At 44.0% G+C, this 24,627-nt stretch overlaps 1 protein-coding gene across 1 annotated transcript; it reads left to right on the top strand.

Annotated features, from left to right (window-relative positions):
- Nucleotides 1-388: 388 nt before the first annotated feature.
- On the top strand, nucleotides 389-24,593 carry LOC147621307 (SNARE-like superfamily protein). Its single transcript, XM_086824026.1, has 5 exons — nucleotides 389-546; nucleotides 20,726-20,839; nucleotides 21,483-21,562; nucleotides 23,981-24,105; nucleotides 24,233-24,593. The coding sequence occupies exons 1-5, from the start codon at nucleotides 494-496 to the stop codon at nucleotides 24,302-24,304; spliced, it is 444 nt and encodes a 147-aa protein (XP_086680152.1). The 5' UTR covers nucleotides 389-493; the 3' UTR covers nucleotides 24,305-24,593.
- Nucleotides 24,594-24,627: the final 34 nt, after the last annotated feature.

Here is a 24,627-nt window from a genome sequence, read left to right as displayed (position 1 = left end):
AAGCATATGCATGACTAGTCAAAGGAAGCACCAATGGGCTCATGTCGTGTATACCTCTACTTTTATTGAGATGAGCACATGTGAAGTACATGATGTCAAGCCAAATGTGTGCTTGAAAGGCATCAAACATGTCTTCAAGGAGCATTGTGGTATTGAAACATCAAAGAAGGCACATGAATAAGAATCTTAGGCAGTGGAGTGGATCGAAGTTGTCCACCCTCGGACTCATGAATAGGGAGGTTGACTCTCGAGCTGCATTTGGCCATGGGGATAAAGCCACCTCAATTTTAAGCCTTGGCCATGAAGCACACCTTAGGGCGTTTACACACTGCCCTGGATGGGGAGGGAAGATCTTCCCCCTTTTTAAGGCTTTTTTTCCCCTTTTATGCTTCCTTTAAAAAAAATTAAAAAAATAATAAAATGATGCAAAATAGATGCCAAATAGAAATGTAGTGTATCCTAGCTCGATAGCTTTGAGAGCAAGGGGGCCAGTATGTTGATGTGCGTGCTCTTCACCAACACAGCGGGCAATATTCTCCTGGAACGGTATGTCTTCTCGCTATCACCTTTTGCAAATTTCTGACGATATGCATGTCACCTTGATCGCTCCAAAAAAACACGAAGATCTGTAGTTCAGATCAGCTCTTTGCAAATGGGAACAGCAATGTTGTGCAGGTGGCATTTTCGACCATGACCGGATCTGAGAGCACAAAAGGATCTGGGTGACCAGGGAGCAGGTGTGTACGGCACCATAGGCAGATGTGGGCTTGCAATTCTCATAGAGGGTTAGGTGGAAGGCTGGCCAAGCATGGTCGGTCAAGGTTGGCTGTTGGTGTCGGTGGCGGGAGAGTTTCCCCCACTCATTTTGAGATCACGAAAACTTTGAATTTGCAACATAAAATGCTTCCTCTGTATTCCGACCCCAGCCAGCACCATGCATGTCATCATCGTGCTTGGGGTGGAGCTTCTTCTCAATGTAGATATCCTCCCCCCCCCCTCCCCGTCCTTACCTTTTTCGATATTGCAGAGTGGATGGTGGCGATCATGTCTTGACCTGTCGCGTAACTGTGCTGTGTGCGACAGTGTTGCTTTAGCAGCAGCTTGAGGAGAAGAGCCAGGAGCCCTATGACTCAGCAGGGCCAGCATCCAAAGCTCCCCAGGCCAAGTAAGATTGCAGGTCCAGTTGGTGGACAGAGGACAGACACGGAAAGTGTGTGAGTTCAACGACTGGGGTAGTTGCTCTTCCTTTGCTGTTTGGCTCTGGAAGAGAGTTGGCCCAGGCAAGTTGGGAGGAGGATAAATCCATTGACGAAGACTGGCGGAGATGAAGATTTTGGCAGGCAGAGTCTCTCCTGCTATTATGATGGGAGTGCCTCAGAAGGACTTCCAAGGCATCTCTCCAAATTGAAGGGCCGCGGACATTGAGCATACAAAGTAGGGATCTGCTAAGAATCTCTAGGTCTATGATGCCTAGGCCTCACTGATGAAGACCTAAGATGATGTTATCCAAGGGACTTCATATGCTAGAAACTCATATGCCCAAGCACAACTTGACTTTCCTTGGCATGCCAGGTTCTCGTCACCATGATGTGGTAATTACCTATTTTTGGTCTTTCTTGCCAGGGCTAAAACCTGCTGTACCAGGGCTACCAATTGCTGATCCAGCTTTGCTTTGGTGCAGGGGGACTTGGCAGGGCAGTTCTGTGGGTGAGTGGCAAGCTCTAAACCTAGCCCTACTATTTAAAAGCTCTTAACTGCTCCAATCAGTCAGCCTTTTGCAAGCCTAAAAATAATGCAAGAAAAATCACTTAATGTGCTCATACTGCGCTTAAGAGGTGCGCAACCCTTGGCCCCTTGGCTAGGCTTGTTTACACATGCTTTGGCTTCCCAAAACTGGTCCTCAACTGCCCCAAACCCGTCCATAAACTACCAGATTATGTCCACATGCCACCAAATTGATTGGTGCATGTGACACTACATTGCCCGAATCGGGATGCTTATTGAGAGTTATCTATGATGAAGAAAAGATGGCAATCGCAACACCCATGCTAAGGCCTCCTTGGATACCATCATTATACCTTTCCATTAGGGGTGCCTAGGCATCATCAACCAAGATTTGAGTCCTACTATGTAATATCACTGTTTGCGGTCGTCAGCTTGCACAAGGGAGCCTTGGAGGCATGTGCATTGTGATTCTCCCAAACAAAGATAATTTAGTCTATGTTGGAGTGAGAAAAAAACGAAGAAGAGGTAATAGAGGCCTATCTGTCCAAATGCAAGTGGTAACAAGGGATGGGAACAAAGGAAGAATTGGGAAGGTTTACAAGCAGACATACTTATGAGAGCACATCATCATACTACGAGACATCAGAGCATAAGTGACCTGTTCAGTTTCCTCTGACTGACGAACACAAGAACTACCAACATCAGTACTGGAAAGTTCCTGCCAAATGCTACCATCTACTGGCAAGCTATCCACCATTTGGTCCCGGAAAGCCTGCACCTGCAGCGTATCCACACTTAAGTGGCCATTAACAGACTATCACTCATCACAAACCTGAGGACCTGGGAGAGAGAGTGCTGAAAGCTTGTAAACTCCATTCTCCACTCCGCCTTCCCAAACTACCTGGCCTGTTGCTTTGTCTCGAAGAGCAACAAAATGCTCATCAAACTCCACCGGTACGCCAGTCTTGCAAACCTGATGCACTGACAACAGATGAAAAACAAGTGACGGAACATACAACACCTGGGAGGAATGCTTCCCCCCTCTGCCAGCAAGGAGGGTGGGAGGGCCTCTTTATAGGTTTACTTTGTGCTCTTTTACTAGTCAGATGCAGGTTGGTCTGCACATGGCCAGCTGAGCAGGAATTTGGACTGCCTTGCATAGGATACCCGTGAACTTGATAAGGAATTGAAGCGCCGTGCTTGAATTGATGAACGTTTACTTGTTTTAGAATCACACCTTTGTTGAAGTGGGCATCTCGCTTGCATGTGGGCATCTCACTTGTTTATGCTGACCTTTTGGATGTCATTGTTAGGATTCGGGGCTCAGTGTGTGTAAACACCCTCTTAAGGTGTGAACACCCTTTTATGAGAGGATAGGATGTGTGCCATGTGTCATTAGTGTAGTGTGTGTGTGATTTCTATGGGACAAAAGATAAGGCTACTAGCCTACCAAAGCCTATGCTTGTGAAGTGTTTCGATATCAATCAATAACCATCACTGAGTCGTGCAATTCTTTCTCTCTCTTGAGCTTTGGCATCTCTCTCTTTCTCTACAGTCGCCATAGCTCTCTCTCTCTTCTCTTACCTTCTGCACAGCTCATGACCACCATGTAAAGCGTACATGGTATTAGAGCAAGGTTCTTTGTGTGAGGACTTCTTAGCCTAAGGATACTTAATATTGAACGTAAAGATAAGTACAATGGAAAGCTACTTCGGCTGGCCTACTGTTCTACCAAGGACAATGCTGGCTGATCTCTTCACCAAACCACTTCTGAGAGCTACTTTGGAGGTGCTACTGTCAAAATACGCAGCGGAGATGATAACCAAACCTGAGACCACAAGAGCAAGTAGAGTGCAGAAAATAGACAGCTCAAGAGAAGGAGAGAGATAGGCGTGTAACTCTTCTCTATACACAAGATCCCGAATCTGAAAACTGGATACAATGATGTGGGAGCCATGGGACCATTTTATATGGCCCCATACATGCAGTCGGCTTGTGCAAAAAACAGCCGACTTGGCCTATATGTCCATGACCAGCCCACTCCAGCAGGTCGGCCAACTGCGCATAGTGGGCCAGTATGCAGGAGAGGTCGGGGACCACACAGGGAAGTCGGCCAGCATCTAGATCATCCGACCAGTAGTCGGCCACCATCTGGATCAGCCGGGGTGCAGAAAACTGCCTCCCACACCATGGGAAAAATAGGGAAAAATGGGGAAAAAATACGGGGAGTGAGGAAAAATGAGAAAACACCTATACAGGGCGGGCACACCCACAACAAAGGCCCTGGTGTCTGATAAAGACAGGAGATGACTTCTAACACCCCCTCTCAGCTCCTGGCTGTGAAATCAACCCTAGGGAGCTAGAGTGCCGCCTGAGCGTAGCCTGAGGTAGAGACTTCGTGAAGAGGTCCGCCGCATTTTCCTCCATCGAACAATAAAGTAGCAAGATGTCACCAGCCAAGATCTTCTCACGTACAAAGTGATACTGTATCTCTATGTGCTTGGTCCGGGCATGGAAGACCGGGTTCCGAGCAATAGCTATACAACTGTGGTTATCACACTGGAAGACTGTGGACTCCTTCTGTGGAAACCCAATCTCGCCTAGCAGCCTCCGTAGCCACACAACAGCACCACAAGCAGCCCAGTACTCTGCCTCTGTCGAAGATAGGGCAATAGTTGGCTGCCTCCTCCCCAATCTAAGTCACTCCAACCTTGGAGTCTGACTCCATTCCTGTGTAAAAGATTCCTAGATCCTTTGTACTTTGCAAATACCGCAAGATCCGCAATCCTGCGTCCCAATGAGACTTCAATGGTGTCTGCATAAAAGAGCTCAACAGCCCCACGGAGAAGCTCAAGTCCAATTTGGTGTTCAACAACCAGATAAATGAACCAACCAACTTCCGATACTGCAAGGCATCAACTGGCTCACAAGGATCATTAACAGTTAACTTTGTGTTTGGGTCCATCGGCGAAGTAATAGGCTTGCAGTTCTCCATCCCAAAGGCCTCAAGCAACTCATGAACATACCGCTGCTGAGAGACAAAAAACTCCCTCTGGGTCTGCTAGATCTCCAATCCCAAAAAGAAGTGGAGTAAGCCTAGGTTGGTCATCTCAAACTCCTTTGACAAGGTAGCCTTCGTCACGCCAATGTGCTCCACTTGACCGCCGGTGAGAATGAGATCATCCACATAAAGGATGATAATCGTAACCATGGCGCGTTCCCGAAAGAGATACAGGTTGGGATTTGCAACCGATCTCTGAAAACCAGTCCGAACAAAGAAGGAATCAATCTTCTGATTCCAAGCCCTGGGAGCTTGCTTAAGACCATACAAGGCCTTACGTAACCTGTAAACCATCCCTTCTGATCCTAGAACAACAAAGCCTGGAGGCTTCTCAACATACACCTCCTCGTGCAGGTCACCATTAAGGAATGCAGATTTTACATCCATCTGATACACTGGCCACCTCTGAGAAGAAGCAAGGGCAAGAACGGTCCGAATCGTGGTCATCCGTGCTGTCGGTACAAAGGTATCCTCGTAGTCAATGCCTGGCCACTGAGCATAACCTTTAGCCACAAGTTTGGCTTTGTGTTTGTCCACCGACCCATCCGACGCATATTTGGTCTTAAAGACCCATTTGACACCAATGACTGACCGTTTCGACGGCCTCGGTACCAACTCCCATGTTTTGTTCTTCTCGATGGCATCAAGTTCCACCTGCATGGCTTTCCTCCAAGTATCCTGTGAAAGGGCTTCCTTAACGGAAGCGGGCTCCTTGTCCCGCATAATACGAGACATCAAAGCATAGTTTACCTGAAGAAGCTCCGCTGTATTGCTTTTGTCGCGGATTCTGTGCGATCTTCGAGGGCCGTCCTCTGTGGTCCACTCGGAGGGTAGCTCCGTGACACCTGACTCCCGAAGGGTGTCCAACAACCACCTGGGTACTCGAACGGATGTGGAGCCTCCTGCCGTTGCAGGGGCTCTACTCCAGCTACGGGCTCAACCTCCTGTACTGACTGAGGTTGATCAATTGGAGTAATAGTCTGGGAATCATCATCAGACTCTTTTGGATCTCCAAGAAGTGGCGGCTCCTCGACAGTGGATACTGGAACATGCTCATCAAAGACCACATCTCGGCTGACAACAATCTCATTCCTCTCTGGATCATACAATCTGTATCCCTTGGAAAGAGAATTATATCCCACAAATATAAGCTTGCGGGATTTGGAGTCAAGCTTCCCCCTCTGCTTCTTCGGAATATGTACATACGCATCACTCCCAAAAACACGAAAGTGTGAGACATCAGGTTTCCCGCCAAAGTATGCCTCAAACGGAGTTATATTAGGTACTGAAGTCGTTGGAGACCTGTTGAGGGTATGGATAGCCGTTGTTGCCAGAGCCTCTTTCCAAAGTGGACGAGGAAGATCACGATGCTCTAGCATGGTCCTCGCCATCTCCACCACAGTCCTCGCCATCTCCACCACAGTCCTGTTTTTGCGTTCTACAACTCCTTTCTTTGACGGCGATCCTGTATTGGCCAGTTCCCTCTTGATGCCATGATCTGCACAAAATCTGAGAAATACATTCGAGGAGAATTCATCCCCTTTGTCAGCCTTGAGAGTCTTTACCTGCAATCCAGACTCTTTTTCCACCATCACGTGCCAATCCTTGAACCGTGTAAAAGCTTGGTTCTTTTGTGAAAGAAGATAGACCCACGTGAATCTGGTACAGTCATCAACAAGCAGCATAAAATAGAGAGATCCTCCTAATGATGGTGTTTGCTGAGGTCCACATAAGTCAGTGTGAATCAACTCCAATGGTTTTGAAGCCCGCCTAGAAGCCTGCTTCGGAAAGGATTCCCTGTGCTGCTTACCACGTATGCAAGAACTGCAACGTCCTTGCCTGCTACCAACATTTGGCAAGCCAACCACCATCTGGTCCCGGAAAGCTCGCCGTCGCAGTGCATCCACATTTAAGTGGCCAAAACGAAAGCGCCACAGATCTCCAACTTGAGAACTTGCCAATGAGGAGATTGCAGAGAGCTTGTAGATACCATTCTCCACACCGCCTTCCCAAACAACCTGGCCAGTCTCACGGTCTCGTAGAGCAACTGAATGCTCCTCAAATTCCACCCGAAAGCCAGTCTGGCATACTTCATGCACTGACAGAAGATGAAAACCAAGAGCAGGGACGTAAAGAACACGGGAGGCATGCTTGCCCCCCTTGCCGTCGGGAATAATCCCCATCCGGCCCTCACTGTGTATCAGAATGGTGGAGTTGTCGCCAATGAAAATGCGACCTGACTGTCGTTTCAGATCCAAAAAGAAGTCATGGGACGGAGTCATGTGCCTGGAAGCTCTACTGTCAAGAATCCATTCCCAGGTATCCTTCGCGATGAAGCCAACTGCCTCCTCGCTCGAAGACAATGAAGCATCGGAGTCCATCATCTCTAAGTGCACAAATGCAGGAGTCTGTGCAGTTGAGGTTGAAGAATCAGCACTCTTCCCAGTCCGCTTAGGACACTTACTCCAATAGTGGCCTTTCTCGCCACAATCATTGCAAACCGCTTGGCCTTGAGTTTCTCTCGTTCTATGTCAAGCTTCTTCTCAAAAGACTTCTCCGGTGAAGCCTTCCCTTTGCCCTTGTTGTTATTCCGGCCTTTCGGCCATTGGCCAGTTAAGGCCTCCGAACCTCCGCTGTGAGGAGGGTTCGTGAAACGTTCCTCCTGGTCCAAGACCATGGGCACAAGCTCCTCCCAGGTCATGGTGCTGAGCCTGCCACTAGTAATCAAAGAGGAGTAGAAAGTGGAATACTGAGCAGGCAAGTGGGACAGCAAAGTAATGGCCATATCTTCTGATAATATCTCCTTCCCAGTCTGGAGGACTTCTTGCTGAAGGGCCTGCAGCTTGTTAATGTGCTCCCGCATCGTCGACGACTTTGCAGGGTTCATAACCCGCATCTGCACTTCCAAGGAAATCCTCTTCATAGGCGGTACCCTGTTATAAAGAGAAGCCAAGTGCCATATGCCTCTGGCCAGCGTCATATGCTTAACGTGATTGATTACTTGCAGTGTGCAGTTGAGGAAGATAAATGACCGGTCCCTGGCGTTGACACGATCCCACATCTGTGTCTGTGCCTCGCGGTCCTTCTTCGTTGACAGTAACTCCCCTTCCTTTGCTTCCGGCCGTGAAACCCCGATAACGATGAAATCAGCAAGGTCATATGACTCCAGCACAGACTCCATCATAACCTTCTAGATGCTGTGGTTGTTCCCGTCCAACTGACGGTCCACTGGGAACGTAGGGAGAGTTGGGATCTTCACATGCTTCTCAGCCAGCTCTAACAAATCTGCCATCGCAGGGATGTAACTGAAAAGGGTGGGTGGGTAAAAAAAAAACTTTAAACGTGCAAGTGGCTGTCCAGCAACTTAGCCTGCCTTCCTCTTGCTACTTCTCTTCCCGAACAGTCCCTAACAGTCCACCAATCAGCAACGCAACAATCCCCCTCTTGCTCAGGAAAAGACCTTTAAAGAGCCTAGGGCTTTGATACCATGTCAAAATACGCAGCGGAGATGATAACCAAATCTGAGACCACAAGAGCAAGTAGAGTGCAGAAAATAGACAGCACAAGAGAAGGAGAGAGATAGGCGTGTAACTCTTCTCTATACACAAGATCCTGAATCTGAAAACTGGATACAATGATGTGGGGGCCATGGGGCCATTTTATATGGCCCCATACATGCAGTCGGCATGTGCAAAAAACAGCCGACTTGGCCTACATGTCCACGACCAGCCCACTCCAGCAGTCGGCCAGCTGCGCATAGTCGGCCAGTATGCAGGAGAGGTGGACCACACAGTCGGCTAGCATCCAGATCATCCGGCCACCATTTGGATCAGCTGGGGTGCAGAAAACTGCCTCCCACACCATGGGAAAAATGGGGAAAAAATATGGGGAGTGAGGAAAAATGAGAAAACACCTATACAGGGCGGGCACACCCACAACAGAGGCCCTGGTGTCTGATAAAGACAGGAGATGACTTCTAAGAGCTACTTCAGCGTGTTGGTATTGGACTGCCCCTTTGGCACTGAAGAGGAGGTGTTGGAATATATCATCTCTAGAGGGTCTACATCACCTTTTCATGCTTGTACTGGTCATTTTATCAGACCCTACGTTGGCATATTTATCTGATTTTTAATCCATTTTTAAGGCATTTTATAGTAGCTCTCTGGAGGGAAATATAAGGGTTCTCACCCGTCCCCTCGCTTTTCATCTCATTCTTGCATATCTGTTGGAGGTCATTGGCTGTAGCAATAGTCTCTTATGCTTGTAAGCACCTACGGGTTTCCCTCGTGCTCATTTTCAGCAATAATCAATTGTTTCCAGCCTTCTACAGTTTGTGCTTTGGGCATGGTGTGTGTCCGGCCGCTGGTGGGCACTGAAAGGCCAGATCTAGGAAGGCATAAGGGTAGCCAGATCCACAACCCTATTCAAGCTGCAAGACATCACTTAGAAGCGGCCATTTACAACAACAAAACGCATTAAAAGGGCGCCTCCAAGAGGGTGCTTTAGGCCGGCTTGTGTGGATTGAGGGGGCACATATTGGACACTATAAATAGGAGTCTAGGCCTTAGCCATATTCATTTATTGATCAATCAGTCATCATTGAGTCATTGAGAACTCACGAGAAGTGCTACCATTGGGTATCTCTATTCAGCATTGTATATACTTCATGTTAGTAATACATGGTAGAATAGGTCATCTCTATGCGGTGTATTGGGCATGAAGAAGTAGTTTGTTGTGCATGGGTTTATCTCTCATTAGGTGCTTATCACAATTAATCAATCATAAACATGCTTCCGCAAGCACCCATGTTACATTGGTATCAAAGTGTCGGGTTTTGAAGGCGGAAAGGCTGTAATTTTTTCTCGTAAGGGTGTGGAGATTTATCGTGAAGATTTGCATTTTGCAAATTTCAGGAGCAGTGCTTCCATTGGGCATCTCTATTCAACATTGTATATATACTTCATGATAGTGATACATGGTAGATTAGGTCATCCCCCTCTACTGTGTGTTGAGCATGAAGAAGCAGTAGTTTGTTGTGCATGGATTTAAGTCTCTGATTAGGCACTAATTGCAATCAATCAATCATAAAGGTATCAGAGCATCAAGTTTTGATGACAGAAAGGTTGCAATTCTTGGCATGGAGATCCGTTGTGAAGAACCCTACTGTTATCAGTGTTTTCACTCAAATTTGCGTTTTTTTCATCAAGGCTGCCTTTTTCAAATTCTATACTAGATAGTTCTTTTGTGTGAAAAAGGGAAGCTCAGCAAAGGGCAAGAGAGATTGCCAAATGCACCAAGTAGAGGGTGGATAGAGCAAGCATGCAAGGCAGCTTGTTGGTGCTTCAAAAGCAGCCAGGCGGGTGGAAGAAGGTGCATCAGGGAGATCCAGTGGAGGGCACTCAAAGGCTGGGTCTGGGAGAGCATAAGAGCGGCCGGATCCAGCAAAAAATGCAGCCCTATTCAGGCTGCAGAACATCATAAAATAGTAGCCATCCAGAACAACAATAGAAGGGTGCCTACAAGGGGGTGCTACAAGCCAGCCAGTTTGTGGACGGAGGGGGCAGATAGGGTAGCGTCTATATATCTGAGTATATGTCCATGTGACAGCTGCTGGAGAATACCTTGGATCTGAAGCTATCATATGGAGCCTTCTGGCCTGCTGCAGATGATGGGCTCTGTGCAGGTTGACTTAAGGTCGGGATTGTGCAAGTAGAGGGTGGATAGAGCAAGCACGCAAGGTGGGTTGTTGGTGCTTCAAAAGCAGCCAGACGGGTGAAGGTGCATCAGGGAGATCCAGTGGTGGGCTCTCAAAGGCTGGCATAAGAGCGGCCAGATCCAGCAAAAAACGCAGCCCTATTCAGGCTGCAGGACATCATAAAATAGTAGTCATCCACAGCAACAATAGAAGGGTGCCTACAAGGGGGTGCTACAAGCCAGCCAGTTTGTGGAAGGAGGGGGCAGATAGGGTAGCCTCTATATAGCTGAGTATATGTCCATGTGACAGCTGCTGGAGAATACCTTGGATCTGAAGCTATCATATGGAGGTCTGCCTCAGGCTAGAGTGCCTTCTCGCCCGCTGCAGATGATGGGATCTGTGCAGGGTGACTTAAGGTCGGGATCGTGCAGCCCCCAGCTGTATGCGTAGTTTGGTCCTCGTTTTTGGGGGCAAGGGGGGATCCTTGGACTCCTATGTCCCTCGGATTCAACGTCTACAAGGGTGTATGGGACCAAAAGGATGTTACATGTAATCCATTTGTAATCTGGATGTCAAGACAACATGAAAAGGGGTTATGAACTACGTAGGCCTCACGTATTCAATGAGAGAGTTAAAATCAAACGTCTATCAAAGACCCAAAGGGCTTCATCCCTCCCTAATAGAACATGCTCGCACTCCTGCGCGCACGTGCACGCACGCGCGCGCGCGCGCTGTCGTGCCATGGCACGTCTATGATGTGAAACCGTGCATGTGAGGCCATCAAATACACATCTAGATGCATGGGTTAAGTGCCATGACGAGTCATTATATGATGCCATGTACATATGTTCATATTGTAAATGAGGTTCAATAAGACGAGCTGAGGCTGAGCCAGATCTAGGAGTTTTTGTATATGAGTATGGAGGATGATGTTTTTGCTGTTACTCAGAGCTCATGGGCAAGTTAGAAGCATCCAGTTATATATGATGGCATGAGGGCATACCAATGCACAAAGGAATGTATTTATGAAGGCATGGAGAAATACTTGAATGAGCAATTGGGGATTCTATAAACCACATGGGCCGATACGATGATTTATAAACTATGAAGGTGTCAAGAGAAATGGAGATTTAATGAACATCACAGTGCCGAAGAGTTCATTGAATGTGGGGGAAATGTGGAGATAGAAAACATGGGGCTTGTAAGCATGTTTTCATAGGTGTGAGAATGCTTTGGGAATCTTGTGGTTATGCCTTGCAACCTTAATGCTAAGGTTAAAAACAAAGCACTAAGGCTAGCAGCATACGTGGCTAGCAGCATACGTGGAAAAGGGAAGATAATTCTTTTATTTAGAATTTTCTGGAGCAAGCGCAGCATTTTGTAATTGGAATATCCGGATGAATAGCTGCAAAAGGGTGGTAAGCCGAGTTCTCCGCGGGGAAAGAGAGATAGATACCGGAGGCAGACGACGGCGAAGGGGAGTGTGAGAAAAATTTCTGCAGAGTTAGGGAACAGTGGCGTTGATGACCAGGCGATTTCAATTGAAGGCTACGTCTTCTGTGTATAGCTTTTAGGTGTTAGAAATGAAGGGAAAATCAAATACTACAGGATGATATGCTTTTTGAAAAATCGAAGCTTACAGTCAGCGCAGAAGCGACTGCTGCATCACGTTTTTCTTCATCGCGTTATCAGCGCAGAGGCGACTGTACATGATGTAAAAAGAAACGAAATCTGAAATTCGCTTCTTTTCTTTAAAAGAGATAAGTGAATGTTTTTTTTTAAATGGTTTCTCTCCAAAAGGCTTTGGGAATGAGGTCTTGTATAGTTTTTTTTATATACTTTGGAGAACCATAAAGCTTGGATTTCAAATATTATTTAACTGGGCTTTAGAGTGCAAGATAGGGAACTTTCAAAAATTACAGAATTATGTGGTACATATGCCATGCTATTTTGCTTGTGAGATGTTAGAATATTAAGGCAGGTTTTCAGGTGATAAAAAGTGCATCTCGAAATAATAGTTTTGATGGCACTGGATTAAAAGGATGTAACTGGACACATGTATATTGGAAAAATGGGAAGGCTTTGTTATGCCCACATGTGAATGGTTCAAAGGATTTCATGCAATTTTGTGCAATCATCGGGATGAATTCAAGGATGTATTGAGGTGAATCGACACATGTATTGTCATTGGAAATAGTGATGTTCAATACTCCTTGGGAAATTTTGTGCGTGAGTTTCCTTGTTGGATTTGACATTCACTCTCACAGCTAGAAGTTTCGTACTTTCCTGGCTGTACCGCACACATCACGACAGCTTTTTGGTGAACCCGACGTGAAACTGCTAGGGTGAGAGTGTGGTGAAATATACAGGGAAGCTATGGCTGAGAATTTTAAGGTCAGGGGGTTCATTTTGACCCCGGAGTTATGCAGATGTTTCAAATGTTTACCATGTACATGCAACAGCAACAGGCTGCTGAGAGGGGACAGATTTCCACGACCAAGGCATTACAATCAATTGTGAAAAAGGTGGATCAATTTGATGGGAAGGACATTACAAAGTACCTGCGCAATTATATAAAGGAGATGGAGCTAAACAGGGTGACTGAGGAGGATATGGTTCGAAGTTTCGAGCTGGTATGCGTTCTTGAAATAAGAGAGCGCATAAAAGGATTGCAGACAGCACAGGGTGGCAGAAATTGGGAAGAGTTCAAGCTTGCTTTAAAGGATGAATACTTCATGGAGGATTCTGAGCGAGTGACCAAACGAACTTTCTTGGAATGGGTCACAAAACCTAAAATGGGAATTTCTGCCACAGAATTGCTAAGGGAGTTTGAGAAGCGTTATGCCCAGTTGTCAAGAATAGAGCGTGCAACTTTGGACAGAGAAAAGACAGAGCTCTTCTTGCAAGCAGCTGGGAAAGATCTCCAGGAGAAATTGGAAATCCTCCTTGAGGATAAGGATACAGAGCAGGGATTAAAGAGTGATTGGAATGATGTTGAGGATGCAGTCACTATGTTAGCAAAGCGACAGCGGAGGAGGGATAAAATGGTGATGGGCTCTGCAACCCCCATAACTGCTGTCACCCCTGAGAATCTATCCAAACCAGCTGCTACAATTCCAAAGATAGATGGGCCGATGGATGAGCTTATCAAGGGTATGCGTGACTTAAAATTGAAGATGTCCAGGATTGAAGAAAAAGGTCTACCATTGGGGCAGGCTTCTATGCAAAGGCCTCAAACCAAAGAAGGGTTTACATATAGATGCATATGGTGTGATGACCCAGAGCATGCAAAGAAGGACTGTACTAGCTATAAAGAAGCTCTTAAAAATCAACTTGTGTTTTTCAAAGATGGGAAAATCCATCTTACAGAGACTGGTCTTCCATTGAGTACAAACTTTGGGAAAGGAGGGATGAAAAGCTGGTAGAGGATATGGCTGCTAGTCATGCCATTTCTATGGTTGAGGCAGCAACCTATGGATTAAAGGTTGGTCAATTAAAGCAGGGATTTGAGAATGATGAGGATTATGAGAATGAGGATTTTTGGCCATCAACAATGGAATTAATTGCGTCAAAGAAAGTGTCAAAGCAAGCTTTGCATGAGGCAGGTGATTGTATACGTCTTGAGACTGGCTGGGAGGAGCCTGTGGATTCTTTATCCATTCATGCCTATATTGCCAAATGCCAAAATAATGAGGCACAGGTAGAGGAGAAGCGAAAAAGGGAAAATGAGGAAGGAGGGCCATCAAAAAGAGTTACACGTGGAAGTGAAAAGAAGGATCCTGGGCCATCACATATGCCTCCACAGCATAGCAGACCTCCACATGATGTTTCAATGGAAGAAGTGCCAGCAAAAATGAAGGACAGGGGTAAAGGGAAAAGTCCACTCTACAAGCTTCAATCTGATATTGAAGTTGCAACAGATCTCAAAAAGGTGCTTGAAGAGAGAATTCTAAACAGCAGGGTGGAATTCACACTAGGGGAAGTCTTGGGGATTGCAAAGAAAGAATTTCATGATGAGATAATTGATATTATACGAAGAAAAAGGCAGTCCATAATTGAATCTATTCCATCACAAGGGGAGGCAAGCACTTCCAAGACTCATGGTGTACAGGTACAGAAAAAGGAAGAGAGAGAAAATGTGGTGGAATGTAATCACTCTGCTGATGGGGCACGACAAGTGCGTTTTGTGAAAGAGGATGATGAAAAAGAAGTTCTTACAAAGAGTCATTACTCCAGGAGTCATTGGGCAAGAGCAACCACTGAAACCCTTGTCAAGATAGGTGATTTGGAAGAGCCATATGTCGCTCTAATTGATCATGGGTCTGAAATAAATCTTATGGCTAAAAATCTCTATAACAAATGTAAGTGGCCAATGGATGTGGATCATGGGTGGATGATTAAAGCAGCTAATAATTCATCTGGAGAGCTTTATGCAGCATGTCCAAATGTAAGGGTAACTATAGGGGATGTGAAGGATGATCAGAATTTCTTTGTTCAGGAAATGTCATCGTATCCCCTTATCCTTGGGCAACCCTACATTACAGCTGTAAGGATGGAAACAAAGGTTTTGGATGATGGTTCAGCATATGCAAGAATAAGGAGTAAAGATGGCAAAAAGGCTGTTCAGTTTTTGACAGTTTGCATTAATCATGGAAGGAATCGTGAGTCTCTTCGGGCACAGTCACTCCCAAAGATAAACAGAGAGTTTATGAATTACAGGGAGATGAGGGATTTTGGCCAGGTGCCATTGTAAAGCGGGATTCCAATGGTACAAGGGAAAATGAGTTCTCGCAGGACTCAATCAATGTAAATAGTTTTTCAGCAAATTTTCAGGGATTCTCCAGCTATGGGTCACTGGTTTTTGTTAAAAGCGAGGATTTGAAGCGTGGCATGCAAAAACATATACAAAATGAACAAAAAAGTTTTGAGCAGTGTGGTCTTTTGGAGAAGAATGAGTTTATTTCAGGGGTGCTTGATGAGGTGTCATTTATAGATACTATGGATGTGCTTTTTGATATGGGAAGAGCATGCTTACAGGGTGGAAATGAAATGATAAAGGTGTCATCTGTGGAGATGTATGATATAATCCAGGAATTTGAGGGGGTGGAATGTAAAAACATGAATTGTGAGATGGATGCTCATGTTGATACAAAGTACAAAACGGTTGCAAAGAAGGTGAAACCAGTTGCCTTGCCCTTGCCACCAGGAAGCAAGGAGAAGATAGATGAAGCTTCAAAGCAGCCAAATCTTAGAGATCCGAAGAAAATTGGACATAAATTTACTCAAGAAACTCTGAAAGAGCTGAAGATTGGTGAGAAGGATTTTCTGTTGGCAGTTGAAAGGGAATGCTTTGAGGAGATGCTTGTAAAACATGGGAAAGCCTTTGCTTTTCAGCCGCATGAGATAGGCTGTGTTGATCCAAGTGTAACAGCACCAATGGTGATCTTTACTGTTCCACATGTGCCCTGGAACCTGCGGCCAATTCCAGTACCAAAGGCTCTCTTGCCAAAGTTGATGGAATTACTAAAGGAAAAGATCAGGATGGGAATCTTGGAGCCTTCATGTGCCCCATATTCCAACAGATGGTTTACTGTACCAAAGAAAAATGGGACATTGCGCTTTATTCAAGACATGCAACCTGTAAACAAAGTCACAATCAGGAATGTGGGAGCAGGTCCAATTGTGGATGAGTTTGCAGAAGCATTTGCAGGGAAAGCTATATACTCTATGGGTGATCTGTATTCGGGATATGATCAGTTCCAGCTGGATATACAAAGCAGGGACTTGACCACAATGAGGACTCCTTTGGGATTAGTAAGGATGTGTACCTTACCACAGGGAGCCACTAACTCAGTGGCACATATGATGAATGGAATGAATAAAGTCTTACGAGACTTCATACCACAAAAAACTATGCCATTTTTGGATGATGTGCCAATAAAGGGCTGTGATGAGAAAGACAAAGATGAGGATTTGGATTCAAAAGGGTGCCGCAAGTTTGTGGCAAATCATATAAAGGATTGTGATATGATTCTATCCAGGCTTGAAGAAGTGAATCTTACTTTATCTGGGCTGAAATCAGTGTTTGGAGTTGGTGAAGTGCTAATAGTGGGACATCTTTGTAGTACTAGTGGACGTCGACCTTGTCCAGCCAAAATAGATGCAATACAAAGAATGAAAGAGACATGCATTAATGTTACAGAGCTGAGGAGATTTCTTGGAGCATGTGTCTTTTATGTTATTTGGATCCCACATTATGCACATGTAGCAGATCCTCTTTATCAACTTTTGAGGAAAAATCAAAAATTTCTGTGGAGTGCAGTACATATTAAAGCTATGCGGAAGCTGAAATATTTGCTCCAATCATCACCCACATTGAGAAAGGCAGATTATGAGTGTGGCAGGCCTGTGATTGTTACAGTTGATACTAGTCCTACTGGGATAGGATGGGCAGTAGGGCAAGATGATGAGGATGATCATAGGTATGTAATTAGATTTGGAGCAAAGGTATTAAGCTTTCGGCAGCGAAAGTATCCACAGATCAAGAGAGAATTATGGGGGATAGTCATTGCTCTAAAATGTGAAAAAGAATATCTTATTGGGGCATCTGTACTTGTGGAAACTGATTGCTTGCCACTTCTTGGGATGATAGCAAGTTGTACCACTCCAGATATTGCTATGCTTAGGTGGATTGCTTATATCAAGTCACTAAATCCTGAGTTTGAGCATATTGCGGGAAAAGATAATCCAGTTGCAGATATGCTATCAAGAGCCAGGTATGAAGATGAGAAAGAGATGATTAGTGACATTGATGATGTGGGTACAAAGTTCTATACTACAGCATATGCAAAAGGGGATCATATTTGCCTATCAAATGCACTTGAGTCTTTTATTGAGGAAATATATGAAGGAGATTGGTTGCTTATTGGTCAATATTTGAGTACTCTAACAAGGCAAGAAAATTGGTCTGACTCAGAATTTAAGAGGATCCGCAGAAAAGCATATGGTTACTTTCTAAAGGATGGGTATCTCTGGAAGCATCCTAAGCAGAGGAATGCTATGCCACAGAGAGTCATATGTGATAAAGAGACTCAAGGAAAGCTTGTGAAAGAATTCCATGAGAGTCTTTGGGCTGGACATAGAAGCGTATGGGCCACCTTTACCAAAATAAAGGAAAAATATTGGTGGAGAGGAATGTACAAGGATATTTTCCAATATGTGGAAACATGTATAGTATGCCAAATGTACTCAAATGTGCGGCATCGTGATGGCTTGCAACCAACCTACCCACCTGCCATACACTACAAATGGGTAGTGGATCTAGTTACAATGCCTTTGGGAATTTGGCAAATGCGATATATAGCACTTGCAAGAGAAGATTTGACAAATCAAGTAGAAGGGCGTGCTCTTAGAACAAAGAGTACGGAAATTGTATGCAAATTTCTCTTGGAAGATGTGATCTGCCGATATGGTTGTGTTGGGAAAATAACAGCTGATAGGGGTGAGCTAGATGTTGAAGAAGCAAGGGAATTCTTCTCTAGAATTGGTATCAAACTGTCCCTAACATGTGCTTACAATCCTGAGGGCAATGGGAAAAGTGAGCGAGGACATCCTCCAATCATTAAAGCTTTGGCTAAGGCATGCAGAGAAAGGATGAGAGAGTGGCCAAAGCTGCTACCATATGCCTTGTGGGCTGACCGTACAACTCATAGCTCAGTGACAGGATACATGCCTGCAGAATTAATGTATGGTCAGAAGCCAGTGATGCCAGTTAAAGAAGTAATTCTAACTTGGAATGTATTGCCCTGGGTGGATGGATTGAGCAGAGATGACCTCCTTGCATTGCGAATAAGACAGTTGGAGAGGAGGCCTGAAGATGTAGAGCTTGCTAAAGCTCGCTTGAAAGATGCAAGGCTGAAAAATAAAGAAAGATTTGATAGTAGACACAGACTCCGGCCAAAACCTATTGAAGAAGGTGATTGGGTTCTAATGTATGATAGTAGCCTTGACAACCAATTCACTGTTCAAAGAAAATTTGCAAAAAGATGGTTTGGCCCTTACATTGTCAAGCATGTGCATGGAAATGCCACGTATACTCTGTGTGAGCTTGATGGAACAAAAGTAAAGAATCTTGTGGCTGGCAAAAGAATCAAGATATTTAAAAGAAGGCATGATGGTGATCCTTTTGATTCACAAGAGATTCAGGATGAGAAGCTTGACAGTGGTAGTATGGATATGATTGAAGAGGAAGAGGATAATCTTCCTGGAACTGCAGAAGATGAAGACGACATCCAGTTATATGTGGACCTTGATGATGATTTGGCACATACCAGAGGATGTGCAGGTTTAGAGGGGGTGGATGTCGTGCCATGGCACGTCTATGATGTGAAACCGTGCATGTGAGGCCATCAAATACACATCTAGATGCATGGGTTAAGTGCCATGACGAGTCATTATATGATGCCATGTACATATGTTCATATTGTAAATGAGGTTCAATAAGACGAGCTGAGGCTGAGCCAGATCTAGGAGTTTTTGTATATGAGTATGGAGGATGATGTTTTTGCTGTTACTCAGAGCTCATGGGCAAGTTAGAAGCATCCAGTTATATATGATGGCATGAGGGCATACCAATGCACAAAGGAATGTATTTATGAAGGCATGGAGAAATACTTGAATGAGCAATTGGGGATTCTATAAACCACATGGGCCGATACGATGATTTATAAACTATGAAGGTGTCAAGAGAAATGGAGATTTAATGAACATCACAGTGCCGAAGAGTTCATTGAATGTGGGGGAAATGTGGAGATAGAAAACATGGGGCTTGTAAGCATGTTTTCATAGGTGTGAGAATGCTTTGGGAATCTTGTGGTTATGCCTTGCAACCTTAATGCTAAGGTTAAAAACAAAGCACTAAGGCTAGCAGCATACGTGGCTAGCAGCATACGTGGAAAAGGGAAGATAATTCTTTTATTTAGAATTTTCTGGAGCAAGCGCAGCATTTTGTAATTGGAATATCCGGATGAATAGCTGCAAAAGGGTGGTAAGCCGAGTTCTCCGCGGGGAAAGAGAGATAGATACCGGAGGCAGACGACGGCGAAGGGGAGTGTGAGAAAAATTTCTGCAGAGTTAGGGAACAGTGGCGTTGATGACCAGGCGATTTCAATTGAAGGCTACATCTTCTGTGTATAGCTTTTAGGTGTTAGAAATGAAGGGAAAATCAAATACTACAGGATGATATGCTTTTTGAAAAATCGAAGCTTACAGTCAGCGCAGAAGCGACTGCTGCATCACGTTTTTCTTCATCGCGTTATCAGCGCAGAGGCGACTGTACATGATGTAAAAAGAAACGAAATCTGAAATTCGCTTCTTTTCTTTAAAAGAGATAAGTGAATGTTTTTTTTAAAATGGTTTCCCTCCAAAAGGCTTTGGGAATGAGGTCTTGTATAGTTTTTTTTATATACTTTGGAGAACCATAAAGCTTGGATTTCAAATATTATTTAACTGGGCTTTAGAGTGCAAGATAGGGAACTTTCAAAAATTATAGAATTATGTGGTACATATGCCATGCTATTTTGCTTGTGAGATGTTAGAATATTAAGGCAGGTTTTCAGGTGATAAAAAGTGCATCTCGAAATAATAGTTTTGATGGCACTGGATTAAAAGGATGTAACTGGACACATGTATATTGGAAAAATGGGAAGGCTTTGTTATGCCCACATGTGAATGGTTCAAAGGATTTCATGCAATTTTGTGCAATCATCGGGATGAATTCAAGGATGTATTGAGGTGAATCGACACATGTATTGTCATTGGAAATAGTGATGTTCAATACTCCTTGGGAAATTTTGTGCGTGAGTTTCCTTGTTGGATTTGACATTCACTCTCACAGCTAGAAGTTTCGTACTTTCCTGGCTGTACCGCACACATCACGACAGCGCGCGCACACACACACACACACACACACACACACACACACACACACACACACGTGTGGCTCATACACTTGGGTTTTGGTTTTCTTTCTTCAAATATAACAAAGAAAGCAACTTTCTTTACAATATCAGCAAATAAAGTTAATGTCCTTAAATAGCTACCTTGTATGAATTAAGTTGTAAAATTTGGTGTCTTCAACATGAGATCAGTATTGCAAAGTTCATGGCCATCTTATGCTAAGTTGATGTCTTTGAAGGTTGATATTTGCAGGCACACATTCTTTTCTGTTGCTTTTTTTTTTTCAGATTTCATGGTGTTCCAGCTGAGGAACGTTTGCATTGGAGGTCCTTTCTGGTGAAGCTTGGGACAGATAATCTCAGTGGCGCTCACAATGAGGAGCTCTTTGTTGCATCTCATAAGTGAGTAACAGTTTCTCACTCCATGATTCACAAGCCTTTTAAAGCTTATTCCAAGCCGCACATCCAATCTTTTGCTAGTTGTAATTGTTGTGATTATGCCTCCTTAAAACAAGATGACTTTGGACTATGTAAGCATTTGTATCCCCCTCAAACCTTGAATCTAAGCTACAATCCCTGTAATCTCTAGAATGGTCACCATGTGTCCAAAATGACGCTAATTGCAAGGTTTTCGTGTGGCCTCACTGTGTGCGGTGGTAGGAAACATGCTCATTCAGGGTAACTTTAGTGTCTCTAAAGTGACCCCATCTGTTATGTTCAGTGCTAATATTTCCATTGGCTAGTTTCAACAACCTGTCTCCTTGAGTGGCTTTGGGTAAGCCGAAAGAAAACTGAGTGTGCTGGAGGGTGGCACGCTTGCCCCCTTGGAGTTCGCCAAGCAGAAGGCAGAAGGTCCCTTGTGAGTTGTAAAATTTGCCATGTCTAAATGTGAGCAAGAGCTGAAACATCATTGCTGGCAGCTGTGATTCTGTTTTATTTCCCTTTTGTGCTAGAAGATCTTCTGTTGGGAAGTCTGATCAAATATTATTCAAATATCAAGTAAAACTTGAGCTTGTTTCGTAAACAGCTGAGTTTTTTTTGGCAGGTCTGTATATGTAGTCTATACTGCAATTGGAGACATTTCCATATTTGTGGTTGGAAAAGATGAGTACGATGAACTGGCTTGTAAGTAATTTAATGTCTGTTTCATGATTCTAAGCACATGTGTGGCATTCCATTCTTGAGAAAGGGTACATCTCTAGTCATCTGCAAAATGAGATACATTTTTATGATTGTGAATTTTCTGATGCTTGTTTTCATTTATTCATGCATCAATTACACAGATCTTCAAGAGCAGTCGAAATTGTTTTCTACATAGTAAAGACTCTTAACTATTGAGAGAGAAGAAATGTATAGAACTTGATGCCTTGTCAATAAAAGACTCAAGGGCTAGACATGCAAAATATTTATGTTGTAGATGAGAATTCACAATACATGTATAAGTGTTGTGGGGGAATGGTTGTTGAGAAAGACTAATAGGTGTGTGTATATGCATGTGAGAAAAAGGAAGTTTATATTAATGTCTAAAAAAGACCAAGGGTGTATGAAACAAAGAGTGTTACAGTGAATCCCTGAAATATATATCAATGTCTAAAAAAAGATCTAAGGGTCTATGAAACAAAGAGTGTTACAATGAATCCATGAAGTAACTGTATCATGGAAAAACCCTTAGCCACCATAGACTCCCCAAATGAGTTTAAAGCGAAAGAACCCACATGTGGAGAAAAGATAAAAGATAATTCCCAAGGTGCCCATGAACTAACTAGGTCACGTAAGGACTCGAGCTACAATCCTGTGGTAGGACTTGAATAACCATGGATTTTTGTCATAATTCATGCAACAAAAGAAGTTGAAGCCCTTGTTTAGTAATAAGTATACTACAAGTGAATTCTTATGCAAGACTCAAGAGTCAAGAGTCAAGACTCACCAAGTGAGGGGTGCTGATGTCATATTTATCCCACCATGACACTGGCTGTAGCTGTGTCTCTCGTATCTTGGCCGTCACTGAATAAAAGCTACCATTTCAGAAAACAAGTAGCTCATCCTTCAGCTGCCTTAGCTTGTCCACATCCCCTCCTGTGTATCGCTGGATGTACTGCTGCCATCCATCCTCAAGCTCCTCATTATTGTATTACTCCTCATTTCTCCAAAGAGGAGCAATATATGAGCAATTGCATGGATTGGTCTATGAAACCAATCCATGCGTGTGTTCCACACGACTCGGATGTCCTAAACCCTAAAAAATAGCTAGGAAATATATAATGTCATAAACCTGATATTATACAAGATTGAAGAATCAAAGAGACTAAGAGACTAAGAGTGCATGCATAATGCAGTATACCTTTCTGTGCTAGTAAGATAGTGCAGTGGTTCAAAGCTTCACCAATTCTATCCATGAACTCGTACATGAGTCCTAGAGTGCTGCCCTCCATGTCTGTGATGCGAAGAACACTATAAATAAGCGCATCCATATTTTTTCCATGTTTCCTTGAGTGGCTCTACCTCCATCTCCAGAGCTTGTCTCTCCCTTCTGAGCTCCTGGGTGTGCAAGGCCGCATAACCAGCATGGCATGGACCCAAGACAGCTCAGTACTCCACTTCAGCAGATGAGCCAAGGCATCAGTGATTTTCTGCAGACCTGCAAAACAAAGCATCCCAGTTTCACTGCTTGGGAGGTATGTTCCGGCACAGATCCCATTCAAATCAGCAAGTTTCTATTTTGTGTTTAGCTGGGATACACAAGCTATCACTCAGCTGAGAAGGGAAGAAGATATATTCAAGTCAAGGATTCAGATCTGCATTGCACTCATTTCAACTTCTTATTAAAGCATATACACGGAAAGGTGGGCCATGGGGATCCTTCAATGGTTTATTGGGACCCAATCGGATCTCTGGTGTAGTTCAATGGAGTAGTTAAGGTACAGATGGGAGGCCTCTAGCACAATCTGTGTTATTATGGAACTGCTTTATGGGGTAGTCCATTGTACTCTCATCGTGGCAGTACATTGAGAGATTTTATGCAAAGTCATCCACCTTGTGAGTTGAGGCAAGGTGGATCGATGAAGCTAGAGCAAGCCATGGTAGCCTCTTTGTCTTCCAAGCATCCATTGTTTGCCCAAGGGTTTTAGCAAGTCTATTGAGTTGTGTCCAGAGGTATTCAAATTCATTATAAAGTTGTTTGATCAATCTGCTTCAGCACGATAGGGTAGGTATTTGACGTATTTGAGTAATTGCAGAATTTTTTTGATACCATACCTCACCTCTCATAATTCTAGTGTGGATAGGTTGGAGCATGCCAACTTCTTGGCCACATCCTTCTCCCTTGAATAGAGCTCTTATAATATCCCTTGATCTGTTTATGGAGTCTCTCAACCCAAACAATGCACCCGTGAATGCTTGTGTATGAAAGAATGCTGGTTTTTTTTCAGTAGTCAGTTTCATGGTGCTATGCTTTGGTTTAAGTGCATGCTTGCCTGGTGTCCAAGTCTTATTGTGCTTTGATTTGGTAACAGCATGTGCTTGCTTGGTGTCCTCCTCATGCAGTGGCAGAAGTGTTGTATGCAATAACGTCATCTGTAAAGGATGTTTGCAAGAAAGCTCCCAGTGAACGTGCCTTTCTTGACAAGTATGGGAGATTGTGTCTATGCCTTGATGAGATAGTTCTTGAGGTAAAACTTGCTCATTGATAGAAATTGGGTTTTCTGTTGGCATGCTTTGATATGTTGGCAGGGCCATTCCATTACCTACCACTCATATGAAGTCATGTTGCTATTATTGATTTCTTTCTTTTCATAGGGAACTTTGGAGCATACGGACAAGGACCGCATTAGAAGATTGGCTCGGCTCAAACCTCTTGTTGACTCATGAAGCTTTAAGGAAAAAAGGAAGAAAACATCATGTATTGGGTTTGCCTTCAGAATGCATACGAGTCTGCAAGTCAACATTGCTGTATTAGTACCTAAATGCTTTAGAGGAGCTTGGACCTGTCCATTACTAGGTAAAAGTGTTGAACTTTATTTTTTACATTTGTGATAGGTCCATTGATTATTTTGTTTTTACTTTCTATGTTTTTCTTTTCCATTGTCACGATAATACGATAAATCAATGATCTTAAGGTATGCTTTAAGGGCATCATGTTAATAGTTGCTTGTGCAAAGATCTCCTGTCATGAAGCTTACCAAAAAAAGGGT

Source organism: Cibotium barometz, chromosome 30, assembly GCF_041138505.1.
Source record: "Cibotium barometz isolate CiBa-2024 chromosome 30, ASM4113850v1, whole genome shotgun sequence".
NCBI lineage: Eukaryota > Viridiplantae > Streptophyta > Polypodiopsida > Cyatheales > Cibotiaceae > Cibotium > Cibotium barometz.
This window is presented reverse-complemented; position numbering and strand designations above follow the sequence as displayed.

What these genes read in the sequence shown, in the direction of transcription:
- LOC147621307 (XM_086824026.1), top strand. Translation starts at nt 494, where the DNA reads ATGTTGATGTGCGTGCTCTTCACCAACACAGCGGGCAATATTCTCCTG. An exon ending in GGCAATATTCTCCTGGAACG is followed by an intron (nt 547 to 20,725) that starts GTATGTCTTCTC and finishes TTTTTTTTTCAG; the next exon opens with ATTTCATGGTGTTCCAGCTG. An exon ending in CTCTTTGTTGCATCTCATAA is followed by an intron (nt 20,840 to 21,482) that starts GTGAGTAACAGT and finishes TTTTTTTGGCAG; the next exon opens with GTCTGTATATGTAGTCTATA.